Below are 24,093 nucleotides of genomic sequence, written 5' to 3'. Positions count from 1 at the left end.
CAAAACCCTGTCTCTACAAAAAACACAAAAATTAGCCAAGTGTGGTGGCACATACCTGTGGTCCCAGCTACTTGGAAGGCTAAGATAAGAGGATTGCTTGAGCCTGGGAGGTGGAGGTTGTAGTGAGCCAAGTTTGCACCACAGCACTCCAGCCTGGGTGACAGAGCAAGACCCTGTCTCAAAATAAATAAAATAAAAATGCCAAGGCCAGGCGTGGTAGCTCACACCTGTAATCCCAGCACTTTGGGAGGCCGAGGCAGGCAGATCACGAGATCAGGAGTTCAAGACCAGCCTGGCCAAGATGGTGAAACGTTGTCTCTACTAAAAATACAAAAATTAGCCAGGCCTGGTAGTGGGTGCCTGTAATCCCAGCTACTCAGGAGGCTGAGGCAGAGAATTGCTTGAACCTGGGAGGCGGATGTTGCAGTAAGCTGAGATCACGCCACTGCACTCCAGTCTGGGTGAAAGTGGTATAGACATACAATGGAATATCATGCAGTCTTAAAAAGGGGGAATCCTGTCACCTGCTATAACATGGATGAACCTTGAGGACATTGGCTTGGCTAAGTAAAATAAGCCAGCTACAAAAGGATAATATCATTACTGTTCCATTCATGAGGTTATATCTAAAGTAGTCAAAATCATAAAAACAAAGTAGAAAGATGGTTGCCAAGGGCTGGGGAGGAGGGGATATTAGTGTTTAATGAATATAGTTTCAATTTTACAAGATGAAAATGTCCTAGGTATCTGTTACACAATGTGAATATACTTAACACTACTAAACCATACAATTAAAAATGGTTAGTGGTAAATTTAATGTTGTTTTATCACTATAAAACAAAAACAAACAAAAATGAGAGAGCATTTTCATTTATCCAAGTAGCAAAGATCAATTTGGTAAATAGTGTTGGCAAAAGAGCAAAGAGGCACTTTGATAAAATGTTGCTGGAACTATACGATTAGTAGAACGATTTTGGAGGGCAATAATGATCAAAATGTTATTAAATAAATGCAAATATCCTTTGAACCAGCCATTTTTAGGAATATTTCCTACATAAAAACACGCAGATACTCAGTCTCATGTATAAGACTATCCAGTGTAACACTATTTGTAATAGCAAAATACTTAACCTAAACTTCTGCCCCTAAAATACTAATTTAAATAACTTAAGAGTACCATATAGCCATTAAAAATGAGCTGCTGTGTTCTGCTATGAAATGAGCTCTGAAAGTTGCAAAACATTGCACGTGACGAACTGCCCCATTTGTGCCAGGAAAAAAAGGAGGGGAGGATGCATATAGTAGCACATACCTGGAAACTGTCTGGAAGGAGACACAGAAGCAGATTCCAGGAAACAGGGCTAAGATGAAATTTTTCTTTTTTTTTTTTAATTTTTGAGACAGCATCTTGCTGTGTCACCAGGCTGGAGTGCAGTGGCACGATCTCAGCTCACTGCAACCTCCACCTCCAGGGTTCAAGCAATTCTCCTGCCTCAGCCTCCCGAGTAGCTGGGATTACAGGCACGTGCCACCACGCCCAGCTAATTTTTGTATTTTTTAGTAGAGACGGGGTTTCACCATGTTGACCAGGCTGGTCTCGAACTACTGACCTCAGGTGATCCGCCTGCCTTGGCCTCCCAAAGTGCTGGGATTACATGCGTAAGCCACTGTACCTGGCCTGAAATTTTCATTTTATACTATTATTTTTAACAAGTATATTCGAAAATGGAAGCATGAAGGTGGGAAATACCAATTCACTTCTTTTCAAATACTCTTTAGATAGGCGGTTTTCAACTCCACCTGTTCATTAGAATCATCTGGGAGCTTTAAAAATACCCTAGTGCCCGGGCCTCACCAGAGAGCACCAGGGTCTGACTCAATAGATCTCAGGATGGGCCCCTGAGTATCTGTGTTTCTTTTTCATTATACTTTACGTTCTAGGGTACATGTGCACAACGTGCAGGTTTGTTACATATGTATACATGTGCCATGTTGGTTTGCTGCACCCATTAACTGTCATTTACATTAGGTATTTCTCCTAATGCTATCCCTTCCCTCCCCCCACCCTATGTTAGGCCCCGATGTGTGATGTTCCCCACCCTGTGTCCAAGTGTTCTCATTGTTCAGTTCCCACCTATGAGTGAGAACATGCAGTGTTTGGTTTTCTGTCCTTGTGATAGTTTGCTGAGAATGATGGTTTCCAGCTTCATCCATGTCCCTACAAAGGACATGAACTCATCCTTTTTTATGGCTGCATAGTATTCCACAGGGTATATGTGCCACATTTTCCTAATCCAGTCTATCATTGATGGACATTTGGGTTGGTTCCAAGTCTTTGCTATTGTGAATAGTGCTGCAATAAACATACGTGTGCATGTGTCTTTATAGCAGCATGATTTATAATCCTTTGGGTATATACTCAGCAATGGGATTGCTAGGTCAAACGGTATTTCTAGTTATAGATCCTTGAGGAATCGCCACACTGTCTTCCACAATGGTTGAACTAGTTTACAGTCCAACCAACAGTATAAAAGTGTTCCTATTTCTCCACATCCTCTCCAGCACCTGTTGTTTCCTTTTTAATGATCGCCATTCTAACTGGTTTGAGATGGTATCTCATTGTGGTTTTGATTTGCGAGTATCCGTGTTTCTAAGTTCCTCAGATGATTCTAATTTTCAGCTGATGTCTTAGAAATCGCTGATTTAGACCAGGGATTGGCAAACTTCTTCTGTAAAGGACCGCATCCTAAATATCTTAGGCTTTGTGAGCCATTGATATGATCTCTGTCACATATTCTCTCTCTTTTTAAAAGACCTTTACAAATGTAAAAACCATTCTTAGCTCCTAGGTAATATAAAAACAAACCATGGGCTGGATTTGACCCATAGGCCATTTTGCCAACCCCCAATTTGGACTATGCATAGGCTAGAATATAGCCCGGAAAAGGCACCGTGAGACAAGCTGTGGCCAAGAAAACCCTGCAAGCTGCTGCCAAAAAGCCTCTGCAATGAAACCACAGGTCTGGACCCCAGTCCTATAACTGGCACCAAAGTTGTTCTGGTTTGAGTAGGGGGTGGAAGGGGTTTAGACTCACAATAATAAAACTCCCAAGACACATTATAAACCAGCCAGTTTATTATTTTGTAGTAAGATGTAGAACTTTTACCATGCAGACTGAAATATCTGTGTCAGCATGAACAGTACATTTTCTTCCTAGAGGCAGTTACATGGAAAACCAGGTTATTATCAGGTTATTTAGCAAGTATGGAATCCAAACAAGAGGAGACTAATCTTAAGACCTATAACTCATCCATGAAGGCTTGGGGCACACTTTCCTACCACCGGAATGCCTTAGCCTCCAGAAAGCTGTGGACTCTTCCCTCTCCGTCTTGGTCTGGCTGAGTACCGCTACTGCTCAGTCACTTCCTGCAGCCATACCGTCAGGCCAGCTTGGCCTAAAAGCTGTATCTCTGGTCACTGGTTTGTGTTGTTACAGCCACTGTTACTAACAGTTAAGGTTCTGAAGGGGGCATGTCGATTGCTCCCAGGTACCAACCAGGAGACACAATAATCCTATTAGTTGGTTCTCCCAAACCCACTCAAGTTTATCAGGTAATATGCTCTGTAAGGTTCTTTCCAACCCCATTAGCACATACATAGATTACCTATAATTTCACCTAATGTAATCTACCTTCCTACTGAGGATTGAGGTTTTAACATTTGTTTTTTTTCCCACTTTCTTGATCAGCGATTCTGAACCATGTAGGAATTAATGAAACCAATTCTGTATCACCACTGCAACCAAGACAGCGATACCAAGTGATATGTATTTTTCAAATTAATGTCATTTTGTTCTCTATACTGTAAAAAACAAGAAGATGCAGTCCTCAACTTAGTACTCAATACTAGGAAGGGTCAAGTTGTCAAAAAATGTCTTCCAACAGTAGAAAAGTTTGCTTTCAAATTAAAAAACAAGGCATGTATTGCAAACATCATGTAATGATAAAATTACAGAAAAAAATATATTCAGAATGACCCATGGCATTCACGCCACACTAGAATTTTGCCTGTAACAAAACAGTGAATTTTATCCCAAAAGGTAGGTTAGGTCCATGCTGGCTAAAAACTTCAGTCCCAGACCCAATAAATGAGAATGAAATACATGGTGCATGCTTAACAGACATTGCATATACAGCAACAATTCTTGAATGCCCCTCTCTAGGGTTTTGAGGGAAGGAGGGATGAAATGTGGACATGTGCACTCACAAAGGCAGAATTTTCTTCCTATTATAAAAAGTCACACATGTGACCCTTTACTATGTTTTGGGCAATAACCAAAATTTTATCTGTGGTAATCCACCTTTGAAAATCACAACAAAAATCAATAGTAAGTGATTTAATATAAAATATACAAATTTCTCAGTATGAGGACTTTCACAGAAAAGGAAGGAGACAACAATGAAAATGAATTTTCTTAAAAAATAACATTCCCTTATTTTGTCCCTGCTACTCAACACTCAAAAACAAGTCTGTACAAAACTAGGAACAAAGAAAAGGACCAGAGAGGATGTTACATTGTAAAGTCTTAGGACCTACTCTAAACTTCTGTCCTCATCAAGACCCTCACCTAGAGACTTGAGGGTTCCCAGGTACACTGGAGAAAGTAAGTAGTCTCCGATCATCACCCTTGCTTCACCAAAGATGACCTCAGGTCACTCGCTGTCAAACTTAATAGAATTGACCTGGACAGAGATTGAGCCTCCCCGGTAGCTGCCCCGCTTCTTCTTGGTTTTCTCATGCCGGAACGACTTGCCTTTGGTGAACTTCAAAACCTGATTGGCTCGCTCTCCCCAGTCTCCAGCTGCACCTCGCTGGTAAGTAGAGAGGGGGATTAACACAGAGGAGGACCATGCCGGGGCCCTGTCACTTTATTCTTTCTACTCCCTGCTCAAGGAAACCTGAACCCAGAGAACATTCCCACCAACCTGAACCAAGAGCTGTCCTCTCTGACACTACCCACCCTCCCTCCCAAGAATGGCACAAATCTCTCTCTCACCTTGGCATCAAAGGAGTTGTCTGCAACTCGTGAATCCACCTCAATTTCCTCCTCCCTGACCCTTCGGAATGGGGATGATGCCCTTTTTTCTCCCTACAGAAGAATGAAGTAGGAAATTAAAGACAGAGTGGTCATGTAACAGTTCTCCTGAGTGATACACATGGGCACATGTACCAGGTCACACCAGGCAGAGCTGTCAAGATGATCCTAGATTTTTCTACTTTTAAAGAGCTGGCTCCTGAAAGGAAAGTGAGACAACTTACTTTCTTCCTTTTTGGAAATGTGTTAGGGGTCTGAAGCTTTATCTTCTTGGCCTGAGGAGTCTCTGCCTCCTTGGCAGCCTCATTCTGCTTCCGCTTCTTTAATGAACCTACAAAACAAAAAGCCAGACTCAGGCTGAGTGCAGTGGCTCACAACTGTAACCCCAGCATTTTGGGAGGCCAAGGTAGGAGGATCGCTTGAGCCCAGGAAATTCAGATCAGCCTGGGCAATATAGTTAGATTCTGTCTCTATAAAAAGTTAAAAAAATGAGCCAGACATGGTGGTGCATGCTTGTAGTCCCAGCTACTCAGGAGGCTGGGGTGGAAAGATCACCTGAGTCCATGAGGTTAAGGCTGCACAAGCCGTGATCATGCCATTGCACGCCGGTCTGGGTGACACAGTGAGACTCTAATAAAAAAAAAAAAACGGAGACCAGTTTCCTGTTCTTCCTCCCACTTTCCACAACTGGAAGCCCAGTGGTGGGCCTCTTCTCACTACCCTACTCTCAAAGAGTATATCCCATCCTGATTTGGGGGGACAAAACCCAGAGGGCATGTTCATTGGGTACAGACCTGACTTGGAAACTACCACTGCCGCCTTTTTCTTTTCTTCTTCCTCCTCCTCACTGTTCTTAGCTGCTTTTCCATTCTGGGCAGTCAGTGCAGAGGTGCCATTGGCCCTGGGGGCTTGTGGTCTTGGAGAGCCCTTGCCCTTGGGCTTCTCTTCCTCCTCCTCACTGGAGTCATCAGAGGAAGAACTGCTGCTGCGCTCAGCCTTTCTTTTCTTTGCAGAGGCTGGCTTGGAAGGGGATGCACCTCCTGCTACCTTTTGTGGCTTCTTCTTAACTGCAGACTTAGATGTCTTCTCTTCCTCCTCCTCTTCCTCACTGCTGGAGCTGTCTGAATCAGAGCTGCTGTCCCTACTACCCTGAGGAGCCTGCTTGGCAGGCAGAGGTGGAGCTGCTTTGGCAGTTGCCTTGGGCTTAGTGGTGGCCACCATCTTCTTTGTCTTCTCCTCCTCACTGGAGCTGCTCTCTTCCTCACTGGAGCTGCTGTCAGCCTTTCTCGTGGGAAGCTTCTGGCCACCGCCCACAGGTTGCTTGGGGGCTGCAGCTGGCTTCACTGCAGGTGACTTGGTGGTGACAGCTGGCTTATTTGAAGAATTCTTGGTGGTACCAGCTGGCTTAGAAGGAGCTTCATCATCCTCAGAGCTGTCAGAGTCTAGACACAGAAGGGATGGAATCAACAGCTCCCCAAATCGGATTCAGGGGAGCCCTTAGCAGCTGCCTGACAGCATGTCACTGAACTGAGGGCCTCCATATGCCTTACCTGAGCTGTCTGAAGAGCTCTCTGCTGCTTTCTTTGCTGGAGGTGGTTTGGAGGTTGCTTTAGAGATGACTGCCTTAGTTGGGGGTTTCTTCTCTTCTTCAGAACTTGAATCTGAGGAGAACCTGTAGCATTATGCTGGGTCCACAGTCCCAACCCAACCAGGACAGCAATAAAAAGAATGCAAAGACACGCACAGAGCCTTAGCTCTGTCTTGCTTTAAGCAAAAAGCAATGGAAGGATGGAAGGCTTTCTCTCTCCCTTATTCCTCATCCCCTCCTCCAGACCCACGCTGAGGGGAGGCTGCATCCCTCTGACTCACCAGACTCATCACTGCTGTCTTCACTGCTTTCCACAGGCTGCTGCTTCTCCACAGCCTTCTTGGGAGGCTGGGTTCCCAGAGACTTCTTTGGTGGGGGAGCAGAAGGTGGGGGGACTGAACTGTAGGGACCTGTTTAAAAAGGACAGTGTGATGGTTTTAAGATATGTCTACAACTTTTTTTGATACTACTTTCTTCTAGAAATGAAGCTTAATTCCCCTTCACTTGAGTATGGGCCAGAATCAATGACTCAGTTCTAACAGAACATGGTGTCACTTCTGAGTCTAGGTTACACAAGGCACTGGAGATTTCTCCTTGCTTTCCCGGATCACTAGTGCTGGGAGAAGCTAGCTGTCATGTCATGAGGACGCTCAAGCAGCTCTATGGAGAGGTCCATGTGGTTACTGCAGCTGGGCCCTGACCACAGTCATACAGCTTCGCTCCCCATGTCCAGTCACCTGGTTTATTTTTCATGGGTTTTTTTTGCTCCTCTTCCTCCTCACTGGAGGAATCCTCACTGCTGGAACTCTTCTGGGTAGGGGTGGCAGCTGCTTTCACTGTGGCCTTGGCCATAGCTTGCTTTTTAGGTACAGTCTGCATTAGAAAGAAAATTGATTACCACAGGAAAATGCTGACCCAACCAATCCTGCCAGGGAATGGAGACACACACACATCCCACCCTGGTCACCTCTTCCCTGACAGAAGTTATGGCCCAGACCTTCTTGGGGGTGGCTGCTGCTTTCTCCTCCTCTGAGTCATCACTGCTACTGCTGCTGCTGCTGCTACTGCTGCTACTGGCTGCTTTACCATTGGCTACTTTAGGTGCTGCTCGAGCTGGAATACCCAAGAAAAAGAAAGAGTAAGGAGTATTAGGGCAAGTCAGGACCATGAAAAACCTCCTTCCTATGAGCAGAGAACTTAGGAGTCCACTAATTTCTTTTTTTTCTTTTCTTTTTTTTTTTCTTCTGGAGACGGAGTCTAGCTCTGGCTCTGTCGCACAGGCTAGTGTGCAGTGGTTCAGGCAACTTGCCCGCCTCAGCCTCTGGAGTAGCTGGGATTACAGGTGCCCACCACCATGCCCAGCTAATTTTTATATTTTTAGTAGACACGAGGTTTCGCCATGTTGGCCAGGCTGGTCTTGAACTCCTGACCTCAAGCAATCCGCCCACCTCAGCCTCCCAAAGTGCTGGGATTACAGGTGTGAGCCACTGTGCCTGGCCAGGAGTCCACCAATTCTTTCAACTTTAGAGCAGCCATCAAGGAGAATGCCAGCCACGGTTTACCACATCAAAGGATACCTTTCCTATCCCATGGCAGGAATAAAACTGTCTTCTTAGAAAAGATGACATAAATAATCTCAATACGCCCTCTAAAATCTTTCACTTCAACCTCCATTCAGAGAAATAACCTAACCCTCATCACAAGTTACAGAAAAAAAGAAAAATTCTCATTTGTCTCATAGAATGAACATACAAGAGTAAAAATAGCAGTGAAAAGCACAACAAATAGATATTTAAGTGGTTACAGTGGAATGGGATGTGTGAAAACATAAAATGTCTATGAAATGTCACAAAAGAATACCAAATGGATACCATTTAAAAAAATACACATTTTTCCTTGCTGCAATAACTTTATTTACTAGCTCCTATGAAATCTTGTTATTTATTAGTAAAACTTTTAAAATTAAAAGACCAGTAATCAACACCTCCAGTTCAACAAACAGTACCATTTCACCCCTATGCCAAATCAGCAATTTTAACTCCAGTCCCCAGAGCAATCTGGTCCCCAGCGCAGCCTCTTGGGAACAGAAACAGTACCTGGTTTGGGAGGGGCTTTAGTCTGAGCTTTAACTGCCACAGGTGTTATCTTTGGCTTCTGGTTCTTTGGTGGCTCATCCTCGGAGCTTGAGTCAGAATCAGAATCAGAGCTCTTGGCCTTCTTAGGAGGAGCTTTGGCTGCCTTGGCTTGGGGCTTAACTCCCTTCTGTTAGAAAAGACACAAGGAGAGAAATCAGCAAAAGCTTCCGGGTACCCAAAGGGCATCCTAGGTCCCTTTTATTTTTAGGGGCCTAATGGAGCAGTAAGAGCAAAAGAAAGCTAAGGACAGGATATGGAAAGGGCAAAAAACTCTTAAGAAACAACAAAGTTCAGCCACTTGATACACTGGCCCTGTTCCTGCCATATCCTGCCAAAGCTCCCAAGAAAACACTCTCTCTTATTCTTGGAGCCCTGAATAGTGTCCCAGAAGAACCCAAACTCCTCAAGCAGAATGGGTTTAATTTCCTCTAGATTCCGAGCCTGACCTCAACCTCACACATTCCTTCCAGACCTCATACTTTTATCAGCTCCCTGAAAATCCCCAGATTTTTTTCCTCATAATCACCTATTGTATTGCCGCCATCACCCCATTGGTTACAAGCTAGAGGCCAAGATTTTAGGTTTCTTCCTTTCCAATCCTTAAACCCCTTTTTTTCCCCAAAGCTGCAAACCTGGACAGGCTGTTTCTTTTGGTCCTCCTCCTCATCATCACTGGACTCTTCACTGCTGCTGCTCTCTGATGCTTTGGCTGCAGCCTTCCCAGGAGGCAGACCGACTCGCTTGGCAGGTACAGCTGAACAAACACACAGGTCCCAGTAAGAATCAGCCATGTGAAACAAGCAGGCTGTAAATTATTTTCCTGGCACCACCAAGCCCACCTGCTACTCTGCCTTACCAGCCTTCTTTGCTGGAGGCCCTTGAACTTCCTCCTCCTCCTCACTGCTGTCCTCACTGTCACTGGATGAGACCTTCTTCTTAGCTTTCTTAGCCACTGGTCCATTTGACTGTAACTTTCGCTCTGGGACCTTGGCAGACCTGCTGAGGTAGATTGGACCAATTTCTAGGGGACTGGAATCTTCCCAAACCAAGAAACATAGCCCAGCCCATCTTGGGGGAGAAAATAGCCAAAATGGAACAGGAAAGGCTTACTTGAGCCAGAAGCTATAGATGTCTAAGAGGGAAGAGGCATTGGCATCCTGCTGTGTCTGTAGAAGAAAAACAGCTGGGTAAGGAAATTATTTTATCCTGGTTATGCTTTCATTAAATGTGGCCTGTTACATACATAATTACTAAATTTGGTATAAATGTTACATCTTCATAAAACTTTTGCTATGTGCATAAATCAGGAGAAAAATATTCTATTTGTGGATTTCCCAATTTCTGATATAAAAAACGGGCTACTCCTATGTTTGTGGCACCATCTAACCATCTAACCCCTGGCCCGCCAATCTGTATTGATCAAAGTCCTAAAAAAAAAAAAAAAAAATCAGTGGCTCATGCTTGTAATCTCAGCACTCTGGGAGGCTGAGGCAGGCAGATCAAGAGGTCAAGAGTTCAAGACCAGCCTGGCCAACATGGTGAAACCCCATCTCTACTAAAACAAAAATTAGCCCAGTGTAATGGCACACGTCTGTAATCCCAGCTACTTGGGAGGCTGAAGCAGGAGAATCACTTGAACCTAGGAGATTGCGCCACTGCACTCCAGCCTGAGCAACAAGAGCAAGACTCCATTTCAAAAAAAAAAAAATCACTTTTGACTGGGCACAGTGGCTTATGCCTGTTATCTCATGTTATCTCAGCACTTTGGGAGGCTGAGACAGGAGGATCACTGGATGCCAGGAGTTCAAGACCAGCCTAAACAACATAGCAAGACCCCCATCTCTACCCCCCTGCCAAAAAAAAGGCTCTCTCTTTACTCTAGCAATGTACTACCTAAGAGTGTAATCTTATCCATTACTTGAGGGTACAAACACTAATACAAGAAGGTTTTTCCTGTAATGTGGATTATAATACCAAATCATTAGAAATAAGCCTCCAGGCCAGATGCGGTGGCTCACGCCTATAATCCCAACACTCTGGGAGGCCAAGGCGGGCAGATCGCCTGAGGCCAGGAGTTCAAGACCAGCCTGGCCAGCATGGAGAAACCCTGTCTCTTAGCCAGGTGTGGTGGCAGGCGCCTGTAAACCCAGGTACTCGGGAGGCTGAGGCAGGAGAATCGCTTGAACCCCAGAGGTGGAGGGTGCAGTGAGTCGACGTCGTGCCACTGTACTCCAGCCTGGGCGACAGACCAAGACTCTGTCTCAAAAAAAAAAAAAAAAAGAAAGAAAGAAACAAGATTAGTAAGTACTGTATTGAATGTAAAGAACTGCATTTAGGGGCCAGGCACAGTGGCTCAGGTCTGCTGTAATCCCAGCACTTTGGGAGGTCGAGGTAGGCAGATCATGAGGTCAGGAGTTTGAGACCAGCCTGGCCAACATGGTGAAACCCCGTCTCTACCAAAAACACAAAAAATTAACTGGGCATGGTGGCGCACACCTGTAATCCCAGCTACTCAGGAGGCTGAGGCAGGAGAATCGCTTTAACCCAGGAGGCTGAGGTTGCAGTGAGCCAGTATCACACCATTGTACTCCTGCCTGGGCGACAGAGTAAGTCTCAAAACAAACAAACAAAAAAATGCATTCAGGCCAGGCGCAGGTATACTAACACTTTGGCAGGCCAAGGTAGGAGGATCACTTAAGGACAGGAGTTCAAGACCAGCCTGGGCAAGACAGTGAGACCTCCATCTCTCTCTCTCTCTTTTTTTTTTTTGAGACGGAATTTCGTTCTTGGTCGCCCAGGTTGGATTGCAATGGCACTGTGGTCACTCGGCCTGTGGTGGCTAAATGCCTGTAATCCCAACACTTTGTGAGGCTGAGGCGGGTGGATCATCTGAGATCGGGAGTTCGAGACCAGCCTGACCAACATGGAGAAACCCCGTCTCTACTAAAAATACAAAATTGGCTGGGTGTGGTGGCGCATGCCTGTAATAATCCCAGCTACTCAGGAGGCTAAGGCAGGAGAATCGCTTGAACCCAGGAGGTGGAGGTTGTGGTGAGCCGAGATTGCGCCATTGCACTCCAGCCTGGGCAACAAGAGTGAAACTCTGTCTCAAAAAAAAAAAAAAAAAAAAAAAAAAATTAGCCAGGTGTGGTGGCACATGTCTGTAGTCCTAGCTACTCCAGTGACTGAGGCAGGAGGATTGCCTGAGCCCAGGAGTTCGATGCTATGGCGAGCTATGATTGCATCACTGTACTCCAGCCTGGGCAACAGAGTGAGACCCTCTAAAACAAACACAAAACAATACACAGAAGAGTACAGGATCAGGCCAGGTGCAGTGGCTCACGGGCCTGTAATCCCAACACTTTGGGAGGCTGAGGTGGGTGGATCACCTGATCAGGAATTTGAGACCAGCCTGGCTGGTATGGTGAAACCCCATCTCTACTAAAGATACAAACATTAGCTGGGCGTGGAGGCGGGCGCCTGTAATCCCAGCTATTTGGGAGGCTGAGGCATGAGGCTGAGGCACAAGAATCACTTGAACCTGGGAGGCAAAGGTTGCAGTGAGCTGAGATTGCACCACTGAACTCCCGCCTGGGCAACAGTGAGACTCTGTGGTCCAAAAAAGAGTAAATGATCAGAGTCAGTACAGATGGGAACTCACCTTTGGACAAATTACCTAATCTCCTTGAGATTATTTTCTTTTCTATAAAATGGAGATAATACTACACATCTCATTAAGTTATTGAGAGGATAAGACATAATGCCTGTTGGCTGGGTGCGGTGGCTCACACCTGTAATCCCAGCACTTTGGGAGGCCGAGGCAGTAGATTTCTTGAGGTAAGAAGTTCAAGAGCAGCCTGGCCAACATGGTGAAACCCCATCTCTACTAAAAATACAAAAAAAAAAAAAAAAAAAAAATTAGCTGGGCATGGTAGGGCACACCTGTAGTCCCAGCTAGTTGGGAAGCTGAGGCAGGAGAATCACTTCAGCCCGGGAGGCAGAGGTTGCAGTGAGCTGAGATCGTGCCACTGCACTCCAGCCTGGGCGACAGAGCCAGACTCCACCTCAAAAAAAAAAAAAAAAAAAATTAAATGCATGTAAAGGGCTTAGCATCTGACCCTTAGTAAGCTCTTCACAAAGATTAGCTTTCCTCACATAAAACCATTTCAGAATCCTAATTCTGAGGCCGGGCACGGTGGCTCGTGCCTGTAATCTCAGCACTTTCAGAGGCTGAGGCAAGTGGATTTCTTGAGGTCAGGAGTTCAAGACCAGCCTGGCCAACATGGTGAAACCCCATCTCTACTAAAAATACAAAAATTAGCCGGGTGTGGTGGTGCACGCCTGTAATCCCAGCTACTCGGGAGGCTGAGACAGGATAATCACTTGAACTTGGGAGGCAGAGGTTACAATGAGCAGAGATCGCACCATTGCACTCCAGCCTGGGCAACAGACTCCGTCTCAAAAAAAAAAAAAAAAAAAAGAATCCTAATTCTGAAATGTCCAATTCCATCCAGTCCACTGTGAAAGCACTCTCTGCAGTCTCCTTAACAGTCAACTCTAAACAGTTTCATTAAGAAAGCAGTTAGATCACATGGCAGCCTGTCCGAGCTTAAGGAAGTTCTGAGGCTGATCTGATTCTTTGCTTTTCCAGCCTGGTTCTGCTAAAAGTGCAAGCCATCCTTCCTAGTCATGCTATCATCCCTGCAGAAGACCCCCCCACCTCCTCTCTCAAAGTGTCTTCCCATGCAGGAATGTCCGTTGATGTAGATTACAAACCTTTCACATTCCTGGTTCTCTTACTCTTACATGTGTTTGGAGCATCCTAAATTGCCATAACTATGGTACAGCTTTCACTTTTACAAGATTCCTCTGTACCAGCACTGAGATTGCTACTCTTACACATCATCTTACTGAAACTCACAAAAATCCTATAAAGTGGCTGATGACATCTCTGTAGAAAGACTCAGAAAGGTTAAATAAACTGCCCGGGTCACGTATCTAAAAAGTGGCAGAGCCTGGTCCCAAACCTAGGTTTCTTTGATTCAATTAGCCAAAGCTCCAAGCCCACTACTATGCCTACTTGGTAGAGCTGTTGATGACGCTTAATTCTCAGTGTAACTCAAAACTCTGCTTCTACTTTCATTCATTTTCTTCTTTACAAACGAAAATCCCAGCCTTCATTCTAAAGCAATTTCACTTGCTTTTGAATCCCAGTAAATGTGACTGAAGCTAACGTCAAATCACGGTTTGCCTCACCCAACGAAAAGCTCCCCAGAAGATGCCGAGGAACCAACGTCCTCAGTGGAACAAGACTCTAGCTCCCCGCTGCACTCTGCCAGCCATGTGACTTGGGGCCACGAGGCTCCCACGCTGCCGTCGCTGCACGGCTCACAAGAAAAAAGCAACAAGACTCAGCGGTATCTAGTCAGACCTGGAGGAAGGTGAACTACCAAGGCCGCAAGCTTTCTCTGGTCACTGCCGAGGGGTCGGCGTAAAGGCCTTGCAGACACTGGACTGGCGGACCCCCAGACTTCCCCACCTGGAAACCTAAGCACGATAGGGCCTGAAGCCTTGTGGTCATCTCAGCCCGGTCCCCGCCCCAAGCCCGGAACTCACAGCTCCTGTCGCTTTGGCGAACTTATTGGCCACCTCTGAGAGTTGGTTATCGCGCAGGAAGCCGAGCACGAGAGGATACAGGTCGCTGGGAACCACGCGGCGAATGCCGGCGTCCGCCATCCTCCGGGCAATACGCGTCACTACCGTTGCAGACGCAGCACGACTCAGAAACCCAACAGGGGCAGTGGGCGGGCCTGTGACGTCATTGCGCCGCGCGGGCGCATAACGGAAAGGGTGGGGCTCCACAGGGCAGTCCCACCTTCACCTCAGAGGTAGGGTACACAGGAAATCTATATAAACTCTTTCCGGTCCCACGCGTATCGCCATCTTGGTTAACGGAGGAGCCCACCGGACGCCAGCTTCTGGAGGCGGAGCTCTGACGTCAGGGGTCACGCCCTCGGCGTGGCGGGAAAACTCGGAACTTCCCGGGCTGTCTTTCTGGGGGAGGTACCTTTTCTCAGAGCAGCGGTTTCCCGCGCCCCTGCTGGGACTCGGATTCCAGAGTAATGAGTGGACAAGCAGGCTCGAACAGTTGTTCTACAAGATCTCCCAACCGCCCCCATGGCGTACCGGCGCGGCCAATGGATTCTCGCCCTTCATCTTCACTGCCTCCAATACCCAGGGAGGCCCTTTCTGATACCATCCCAGCCTCCAGACTCCTGCCTCTGCTGCAGAAGATCCTTCAAGTTATCCGTCGTGAGGGTGGGAGGTGTTGATTTCCCAAGCCGCCCCTCCCATCTCCCTTATATTCCGCCTTAGGTCAGCTCCATGAAGAGGAAAGGTGTCATGCACCAAACCTGAATCACACACAGCAACAATCTATTCAAGCTGAACAGACTGTTGAAAATAACCCTTCTTCCTCCGGGATCAGAGTTCACACTCTGCCTTTGTCATGAGTAACTCCACTATCAATGCTCAGACCTACCAAGTTAATTCCAAGTTCTGCCACATTTCAGATCTTATCAGCAGTTAGCAATCCCTTCAATCCTACCCACTACCCCTTGGCTACCTCCCACTAATGCCGCTCAGGAAGGATAAGGATCCTCATGGGAACACACCTCTCCTTTGCCTTTCTCCAGTCACCCCCTCTCCTATATAAAATTGGCCAGGCACAGTGGCTCACAACTGTTATCTCAACACTTTTGGAAGGCCTAGGGGAGGATCCCTTGAGCCCAGGAGTTAAGAGGCCAGCCTGGACAACACAGTGAAACCCCCCTATCTCTACAAAAATTTTTAAAAATTAGCCAGGTGCAGTGGCGTGCACCTGTGGTCCCAGCTACTTGGGAGGCTGGGGCAGGAGGATCAACTGAGCCAGGGAAGTCAAAGCTGCAATGAGCTATGATCCTGCCACTGCAATCCAGCCTGGGCCACAGAGTGAGATCCTATCTCAAAAATCAAAAACAAAGCTGGGCACGGTGGTTCATGCCTGTAATCTCAGCACTTTGGGAGGCTGAGGTGGGTGGATCACCTGAGGTCAGGAGTTCAAGAACAGCCCTGGCCAACATGGTGAAACCCTGTCTCTACTAAAAATACAAAAAAAATTAACCAGGCATGGTGGCAGGTGCCTGTAATCCCAGCTACTCAGGAAGCTGAGGCAGGAGAATCACTTGACCCCAGGAGGCAGAGGTTGCAGTAAGCCAAAATCGTGCCACTGCACTCCAGCCTGGGAGACAGAACAAGACTCCATCTCCAAAACAAAACAAGAAAAAGTCAAAAACAAAAACAAAAAACTCCACAGTTCCCTCGTCCCCACACTTCCTGTTCTACCCACATGCATGCATTATTTAAAACATTTGAGCACCTGCTGTGCCATGCAGTGTGCTCAAGCTATCATAAAATGAACATAACTGACATGATGAATGTATACACCAGCCCCAGTTTAGAAAACCTTTCTTTGGAACAAGTGTGAGCTTCTCTAGGTCCTTGTTATCGAAATCCCTTCCTGGACCAGTATCATCATCCCATTGTCAGAATCTACATTCTAAAAAGATGGCTAGATGATTCAAATTCCCTTTAAAGTTGAGAAGCACTGTCCTAAATGACTCATTTTAGACAATACATCTGAGGTACCAAGGTTCAAATCCAGTGGGATTTTTGCACCTGACCAGGGAGAGGCATGTCCCTGGACCATGTTCAGATAGGAAAAGTGAATACATTTGGCATTAGCACCATATAAAGACGCACAACAGCAGTTGGGAGTTCTCTCTAGTTGATGTTTATTAGTCTGCATAGTGACTTATGTTCCAAACACTGGGGATCCCCTCAGCCCCACCTATCTTACATAGGAATGCAAGTTAACTTGTTTCAATACCTGTTATAAAAAAACAAATACCCCTTTTAAAAAATCTGATTCAACATATTTTTTATTTCACTTTTTTCCATTTCTTTATAAAACAGTCATCTCACTAGCAGCTCTCTCCCCTAGAGTAGGGGAAGGGGGTGGAAGAGGTTGGGCACCTCCAAAGGAGAAAAAGGGTAGCAGGGAAGGGCCCAAGGTTACCTCCTGAGGTTCTTCTGGGCCTGTTTCAACAATGTGTCAAAGTCAAGAGAATCAAATTTGCTCTTTACAGGTGCTGGGTCAAAGTCTTCCCGGTTGGAGTCTATAAAGGTAAAGACAAACTTCAAGGTCTCTGACCACACTTCCCAACCACAGGGTCTGCAAATGGCTAGCTATCTCCCATCCCAAAAACGGATGGAGTGAAAACTGCTCTAATTTTAAGTCAAAGAGATAGGAGAGTCCCCAGTCTCCATTTCTCCTCTCGTCCCACCCCTTGGGTATTTTTTTTTTTTTTTTTTTTTGGAGACAGTCTCGTTCTGTTGCCCAGGCTGGAGCGCAGTGTTATGATGTCAGCTCACTGCAACCTCCGCCTCCTGGATTCAAGCAATTCTCCTGCCTCAACCTCCCGAGTAGCTGGGATTACAGGTGTGTGCCACCACCTCCAGCTAATTTTTTCTGGTTTTGGTAGAGATGGGGTTTCATCATGTTGGCCAGGCTGGTCTCAAACTCCTGACCTCGTGATTTACCCGCCTCAACCTCCCAAAGTGCTGGGATTACAGGCGTGAGCCACCGTTCCCAGCCCCCTTGGGTTCTTTGTATGTCAAACTAAGGTAAGTCTGCCTAGCCCCACTCACACAGGGTTAGGAACCCTTCTGGGGAGGGGATGAAGTATTCCAAAGCTTTATGCCCTCCCTCCACTCACCAAGATCAGAATAGCTCCTCTTGCAGAATTGCCTTCGGCCCCCAAAGCAGAGATCAAAGGGCTGCTCATCTGCCTGCCGCAGCTTGTGGCCACTCTCAATGGCTGCAAATGCCTCCTCAGCATAGCGATAAGTGACGAAGCCGTAGTTGTCCCTGGTAGGAGAAGGGTGAGGCAGGGGCTGGAGTGGCTATATGGGCCCATGCCATGGAGGAGACACAGCACCCCAAGGTACAGAGGTGGTTCTTTTCTCATTCCCAGTGGCCAACCCTCTGACTGCTGAAATGAAGGTGCCCTATATTGCTCAGCACACCAGAGCAAGGAGGCAAGACAAAGAAACATCAAGGTAGATGAAAGGGATAGAAAGAACATCCTGAGCCTGGGGCCCAAGCTTACCCTTGGACACGGAAGTGGATGGTGCACTCCTCAATCTCTCCAAAAACGGAGAACCTCTGTTTCAGCTCTGATCGAGTCATACGGCCAGGTATCTTTCCAATGAAGACCACCCTTCTTTCTTCCTATGTTTGGAAATGAAAAAAAAAATCAACACACCATTAGCCAGGGCTACAACTGCAGGCAGCTCTCTGAGCTCAAGGCTCAGGGGGTAAGCCCCCTCCTCCCATGATCTGTTCCTCTACTCACTATTGCACGCTCCTTTTGCAGCACTCTTTGCCTTTGGTAATGGTCATGTGAACGATAAGAGCTGTACCTGACAAAAGACGGTGTCATCAGCCCCCCAAACATAAGACAATTCAAGACTCAACTCTTAGGCACCTGCATCCCAAGTGCATGGCGCTCCCTGAACACATGCTCACCGCCGCCTCCTGTCACTTCTCCGGCGGGGGGATGGGGAGCGGGAGCGGCTTCGAGAACTGGATGAGGATGAGGAAGACGAAGAGGAAGATGATGACGAAGAGGAGGAAGAGCATCTTCGAGAACGTCCAGAGGAACTACAGCTGGACCTGAAGGATAAGAGGGCATGCAGGAATGCTGGGAGTGGTTCAGGTATACTCTGCTTATCTCACCCAGGCCCCAGTCCTGCCCTTCTTTTAGGAAGCTCAGGACCAAAGACAAAGCAGAGTAGAAGAGGTCTAGAAGAACAATTTTCCTTCAGAGATGAACAAACTGAGGCCCTTCATGGAACTTTAGGTGTACCTGGAATGTTGTGGAGTGTTTTGGAAGAGATCACATTTTCAATTGTGCACTTAAAAATTGAAAAATATTTAACAAATCAGAAAGAGGAAGAACAATAAATGGAGACTCAAGGAGAGGGCTGAGCCCTAGGTCTCACACCCAGCTATCTGTGGTGCTGGGGCCAAGCCTGGGTCTTTTGGGTTACTACTGCTCTCCTACCAGGTCTCACTGAAATACTGTGACCATGAGAGAGATAACTGCTAGACTTGTAGTATGGGCCAGTTATGAAGATATATATCATCTCCAAAACCCAAGAATTCTTCATTAAGTGGGAAAACTTGGTTACTGAGAAAAAAAGATACTGTCAGGAAATAGATGAGGCCATAGCAACACCCAAAGGAACTGCCCCAGACACCTTCCTCAGCAGATGATTAAGGGAAGAACTATTTTCTATTAACAAGTAACCCACTACCTCACATAGCACCCAGAATACCAAAAATGAAGGCTGATATAGTATGTGAAAAAAATCAACATGGTCAAAATCAAACCCTAAAAGTCTCCCCAAGGCAGGTCTCAAGGAAGCAGGAGACCTCACTGACACCCCAAGCTCCAACAGGGGACAGAAGCAATCGTCTCACAGCTTGCCTCCTTCAACAATCCAGGAAAAGGGAAAACACAAAAGCCAAAGACAGAAATAGAAGCCTTAGCGCCTGAAAGTACCAAAGTCAATGGGTAAAAGCTTTCAAAGTAAACCACAGAAGTACGTGAACTTCCTAAATGGAGAGGACCTACAGGGCCATCAAAGCTCACCTTCGCCACCTCTTGTGTGGGGGGGAGAGGGACCTGGACCGAGATCGGGATGAGGAAGACGACGATGAGGATGAGGAGGAAGATGCTTCGCTGGTCTGGTTGGACCCAGAGCTGACAGAACGGCTGTTGCGGCCTCGGCGGCCCTGCCAGCCCTGGCTTGAGGGGCTGGCTGACCTGCAGGCTTTTCGGTAACAGCGCATTGACCGCTGCTTGGCTGAGGGTTCAGGGGGAGTCCTAGTGTTCATGTCATTCCGGCAGGGTGAAGCCTCAGGGGACAGCAAGCTGGATGGGGCAAGGCAGGGTGCTGAGGGATCTGCCTGCTCACTGCTAGTCCTGTGATCAAGTGGCTCCCGGGAGGCAGCTATGCATGGGGGCGGAGGGGCAGCTGGGCCCAAGGACAAGACAGGTTTGATGGTGATGTCCTGATGGCGCTTGACATTCCATCGGGAGCCCACCTCTGGAATGACTAGGGCAGGCATCTTTTTTGGGGGAGTCCTGCTCCGGACACAATAGTCATGGTCCCCAGAGCCCACATGGACTCGACTAGGGCCATGGACCCCTTCTTGGAGGCGAACTGCAGCTGGATGTTTGGCCTCCGTAACTCCTTCAGGCTTCAGGGTTCCCTCCTGGGCGGTGGACTTAGGAGATTTGGCTTTGGCCAGCAGTGAGACAGCAGCCAGGGGCTTCCATAACTGGTGGGGAGGGGTAGCTGGAGGGGTGAGCCCTGTGATGGGGAGGGAGGATGGAGATAGCAGGATGAGATCCGATTCTATGCTTCCAAATACCGTGTATATAGCCTCCAGAGACCCCCACCTCATCTCACAAAGTACACCAAGCAAGGTAAGCAGCCCAACTTCTCCCACTGCTTCAACTGCTCCTTCCCCATGTTCCCCAACTTGGGGACCAGCAAGAGAAATCCAGCCAGCTAGGGTCTTCCTGAAGCCCTCATCCTCTCACTACCCAAACCTAGTAGCCAGGTCCTAGAGCCTAAGCTCTCCATTCTCAGATCCGCCCCTTTCCACCCAGTACTGCCTGACTTCTAGGCTGCATCTTGCCTGGACTCATGCAGTCATCTTCTATCGTCTCCCCACTTCCAGCTTCAGAGTCCACCTGTCTTCCACATTCCTGCTAGATGGAGCACCCAAAAACCAATCTGGCAAAGTTTCTTCAATGCACAGGATAAAGTCCAAAGAGCTTAATATGGCATTCGAGGTCCCTATAATCTGACCTTCTATTTACCACTCCAGTTTTATCTCTCGCTTTACCTCTGCCCACTGCCCTGATCAGCTACTACACTCCAGCCAAACCAAGCTTCTCACAATTCCCCAAAACATACCCAGTTGGTTTTGTTTCTTCAGTTCATTCAAGCTGCTCCGTCTTCCTAGAATGCCCTGTCCCCTAAATCTACCACCTGATAGAGTTTCTCAAGCCTCAGCTTAGGGGATTAGTTTCTATATAACCCTTCCCTGACTGTCCCTCTTCACATCTCACTGTAACCCATAGATTTTTTTTTGAGACAGTCTTGCTCTGTCGCCTAGGCTGGAGGGCAGTGGCGTAATCTCAGCTCACTGCAAGCTCAACCTCCCGGGTTCACGCCATTCTCCTGCCTCAGCCTCCCAAGTAGCCGGGACTACAGGCGCCCACCATCATGCCCGGCTAATTTTTTTGTATTTTTAGTAGAGACGGGGTTTCACCGTGTTAGCCAGGATGGTCTCGATCTCCTGACCTCGTGATCCACCCGCCTCGGCCTCCCAAAGTGCTGGGATTACAGGCGTGGGCCACCGCACCCGGCATTCTTTTTTTTTTTTTTTTTTTAGATAGAGTCTTGCTCTGTCCCCCAGGCTGGAGTGCAGAGGCACGATCTCAGCTCCCTGCAACCTCCACCTCCTGGATTTTAGCAATTCTCCTGCCTCAGCCTCCCAAGTAGCTGGGACTACGGGCATGTACCACCACGCCCAACTAATTTTTGTATTTTTTTTAGTAGAGATAGGGTTTCACCATGTTGGCCAGGCTGGTCTCGGACTCCTGACCTCAAGTGATCTGCCCGCCTCAGCCTCCCACACGTGCTGGGATTACAGGCGCAAGCCACTGCGCCTAGCCCATAGGCTGTAACATAGCACCTGATACTCAACATGCTCATTCGTTTACACGTCTGCCCCCTAGACTGTGAGTACCTCAAGGCTGGAGATCAGATCTCTATATCCTTAACGCCTACACACAATTGATTTGGAGTAGGCTCAGCAAACGTTGCTGCATAGACTAATCACAGGCAGAATTCCCCACCCTGAACCCACCTGCCACGTTGGCCAGTTCTGGGGCTTGTAACCGGTCTAGGGGCCTCTTCTCCTGGGGAATGTCAACGCCGCTGGCGGGGGGGAAAAGGGAAAGCCTGATTCATTGCCTCCTCAATATCTTATACATTTGCCTTTCTCAGAAATCAATGGGAGGGGGTGGGTGCAGAGAAGAATGGGATGCACAAACTGCCTCCATCATCTTCTTCCTGCACAAAAGGGTCTTATTGACTGAACTACAAATTGGGTCTCAACTGAGCCCTGCCCAATTCCAAGAGGCAGGCTGGCCATGACCTTGAATACCCCCCACCTCCTTCACATGGAGTCTCACCTGCCCAGCTCACACCAACCTGAAATCAATGTGGAGGGGAACATGCTTGGCAGAACAGGATGGAGGACCATGAACATGAAAAATGAGTCCTAGCCATTAACATCTTCCTCCACTTTAAGTTACACCATTACCAGCACTGAGCAAACTTGAAGTGTTATTAAATGAAGGAAAGAAATCCCCAAAGGCATGACTTGCCAGGAGATAAAAGGCACCTCCAGGACATTTGGAACCCGACTGGAATCAGCTGGAGGGCAGTGAACATGCCCCGTTCTCACCTCACCACCCAAGACACTGCCCAGTAGTGATAGGCAGAGTAAGGGGTAGGGAAACAGGGAAAGACTCTAGAGCTGACTACAGCATCCCTGCAACAGAGGCATCCAGTTGACGGTCCTGGAGTGTCAGCCGGCTGCTGACCAACAGCTGTAGGGTAACTCGCTCATGTCTCCATACTTACCCTGAGTTTCCTACAGCCAAGCTGTCAGCAGGAGCCGGAGGAGGACACTCCTTTTTGGCTGCAAAGAAACCATACTAGTTAAAAGCCCAACCAGATGTTCTAGACTGAGGCGGCACAGAAGGGCTTGCTTTGAGACCCAAAGGAGGAAAATCCACTTTGCCTACATATTCCCTGTTGGGATCTCCCCAAAGAGATCCAGTCTCCTCCAGTGGATGCCCAAGTACTATTTTTAATCATGTCTCTTTTCTACTCAGAAACACCCACATTCCTCCACTGAATTTGAGATAAAGTCCAAATGTATAAGCCTAGCGTTCAAGGTGATCTATGATCTGCCTAACTAGCTTCCTGGCCTCACAGCCTACTCTCGTTCTACAAATCACATTTTCTATTTTGCCTTGTTACCAACTCAGGAATCATTTCTGTAGATTCTTCTCCCCAGTTAGACCATAAGCTCCTTGAGAACAGGATAGTGTCCTCCATAGCACCTACATCCATGACTTATACTGAGAAAGCCAACTATTCATTGCCTTTCAAATGTGCCATATGCCATTCTTCCTATACCTACCCTCTGCCTTTAGTTGCCACACATATTCTCTCTGTGAATTCCTACCTGTCTTTCAGTGCCCAGCCTGAAAGCTACTTCCCTCTAGAAAAATGTCCCTAAACAACCCCAACCTGCTTGGATTCCCTTTTTTTTTTCTTTTTTTTTTTTTGAGACAGAGTCTCACCCTGTGGCCCAGGTTAGAGTGCAATCGCACGATCTCGACTCACTGCAACCTCTGCCTGCTGGGATCAAACAATTCTCCTGCCTCAGCCTCCCGAGCAGCTGGGATTACAGGTGCCCGCCACCTCGCCCAGCTAATTTTTGTATTTTTAGTAGATATGGGATGTCACCATGTTGGCTAGGCTGGTCTCAAACTCCTGACCTCATGATCCACCTGCCTCAGCTTCCCAGAGTGCTGGGATTACAGGCATGAGCCACCACGCCTGGCCTGGATTCCCAGTCTACTCTTTTTAATACCTTCCTTACTGTATCACTGCCGTCCCTGGCTTGGATTATCGTCACAGTTCAATCTTGTCTCCCTCTTCCAATTAGGGGTCTGCTCTAGTGGCTAAGGCTGTCCCCTCTCACCCTAGTTTAAGCAACTACAGGGCTGGGCCCAAAAGAAGTATCACCAAAAAAAGAGTTGGAGCAAAACTACACATGTTCCCTCACCTTCTGATTTCTCAAACTGCTCCAGCAGACTGGACAGGTCCGATGCCTCAATTCCTGTGGAGGCACACAACACAGGATTGAAAACGAGCCCCTATCAACTGAGTACACAGGTCCCAGGAAGCCCCCAAATCATCTCACTTCTCCGTTTCCACTCCCTCTGCCCTCTGTACTAAGTGAGCCAAGGTAGCAGCACAAAGCATGAAGGATTCAAATCAACCCAGAACT

General features: G+C 47.4%; 2 protein-coding genes across 11 annotated transcripts in view; both read right to left on the bottom strand.

Annotated features, from left to right (window-relative positions):
* Positions 1-3,114: 3,114 nt before the first annotated feature.
* Positions 3,115-14,813, bottom strand: NOLC1 (nucleolar and coiled-body phosphoprotein 1). 4 transcript variants are annotated; one of them, XM_054436760.2, is made up of 14 exons: positions 14,436-14,794; positions 9,930-9,985; positions 9,676-9,815; positions 9,452-9,573; positions 8,781-8,946; positions 7,682-7,797; positions 7,422-7,557; positions 6,966-7,094; positions 6,647-6,757; positions 5,891-6,538; positions 5,652-5,726; positions 5,321-5,427; positions 5,058-5,150; positions 3,115-4,872 (listed from the first exon to the last, which is right to left on the bottom strand). In XM_054436760.2, the coding sequence occupies exons 1-14, from the start codon at positions 14,553-14,555 to the stop codon at positions 4,714-4,716; spliced, it is 2,178 nt and encodes a 725-aa protein (XP_054292735.1). In that variant the 5' UTR covers positions 14,556-14,794; the 3' UTR covers positions 3,115-4,713. The 4 variants fall into 4 exon arrangements, with proteins under 4 accessions (XP_054292735.1, XP_054292734.1, XP_054292736.1 ...); XM_054436759.2 differs by having other exon boundaries at positions 9,676-9,818; positions 14,436-14,784; XM_054436761.2 differs by lacking the exon at positions 5,652-5,726 and having other exon boundaries at positions 9,676-9,818; positions 14,436-14,813.
* A 1,967-nt stretch (positions 14,814-16,780) lies between these two features.
* The window catches only part of PPRC1 (PPARG related coactivator 1), a 31,617-nt gene continuing 24,304 nt past the window's right edge, over positions 16,781-24,093 (bottom strand). For 3 of the 7 annotated variants that reach the window (XM_054436752.2, XM_054436749.2, XM_063670186.1), the window contains 9 exons: positions 23,869-23,922; positions 22,653-22,710; positions 21,871-21,941; positions 19,577-20,300; positions 18,448-18,594; positions 18,275-18,341; positions 18,029-18,150; positions 17,636-17,787; positions 16,781-17,035 (listed from right to left, as the gene is read on the bottom strand). In XM_054436752.2, coding sequence (XP_054292727.1) covers positions 16,932-17,035; positions 17,636-17,787; positions 18,029-18,150; positions 18,275-18,341; positions 18,448-18,594; positions 19,577-20,300; positions 21,871-21,941; positions 22,653-22,710; positions 23,869-23,922 — 1,499 coding nt within the window. In that variant the 3' untranslated portion in view covers positions 16,781-16,931. The remainder of the gene's footprint in view (positions 17,036-17,635; positions 17,788-18,028; positions 18,151-18,274; positions 18,342-18,447; positions 18,595-19,576; positions 20,301-21,870; positions 21,942-22,652; positions 22,711-23,868; positions 23,923-24,093) is intronic. The other 4 variants (XM_063670185.1, XM_054436753.2, XM_054436750.2 and 1 more) reach the window with 4 other exon arrangements.

Source organism: Pongo pygmaeus, chromosome 8 (genome assembly GCF_028885625.2).
Source record: "Pongo pygmaeus isolate AG05252 chromosome 8, NHGRI_mPonPyg2-v2.0_pri, whole genome shotgun sequence".
Lineage (NCBI taxonomy): Eukaryota > Metazoa > Chordata > Mammalia > Primates > Hominidae > Pongo > Pongo pygmaeus.
This window is presented reverse-complemented; position numbering and strand designations above follow the sequence as displayed.

What these genes read in the sequence shown, in the direction of transcription:
- NOLC1 (XM_054436759.2), bottom strand. Translation starts at nt 14,555, where the DNA reads ATGGCGGACGCCGGCATTCGCCGCGTGGTTCCCAGCGACCTGTATCCT. An exon ending in TCGCCAAAGCGACAGGAGCT is followed by an intron (nt 9,986 to 14,435) that starts GTGAGTTCCGGG and finishes TTTCTTCTACAG; the next exon opens with ACACAGCAGGATGCCAATGC. An exon ending in AGACAGCAGTGATGAGTCTG is followed by an intron (nt 6,758 to 6,965) that starts GTGAGTCAGAGG and finishes GGTTCTCCTCAG; the next exon opens with ATTCAAGTTCTGAAGAAGAG.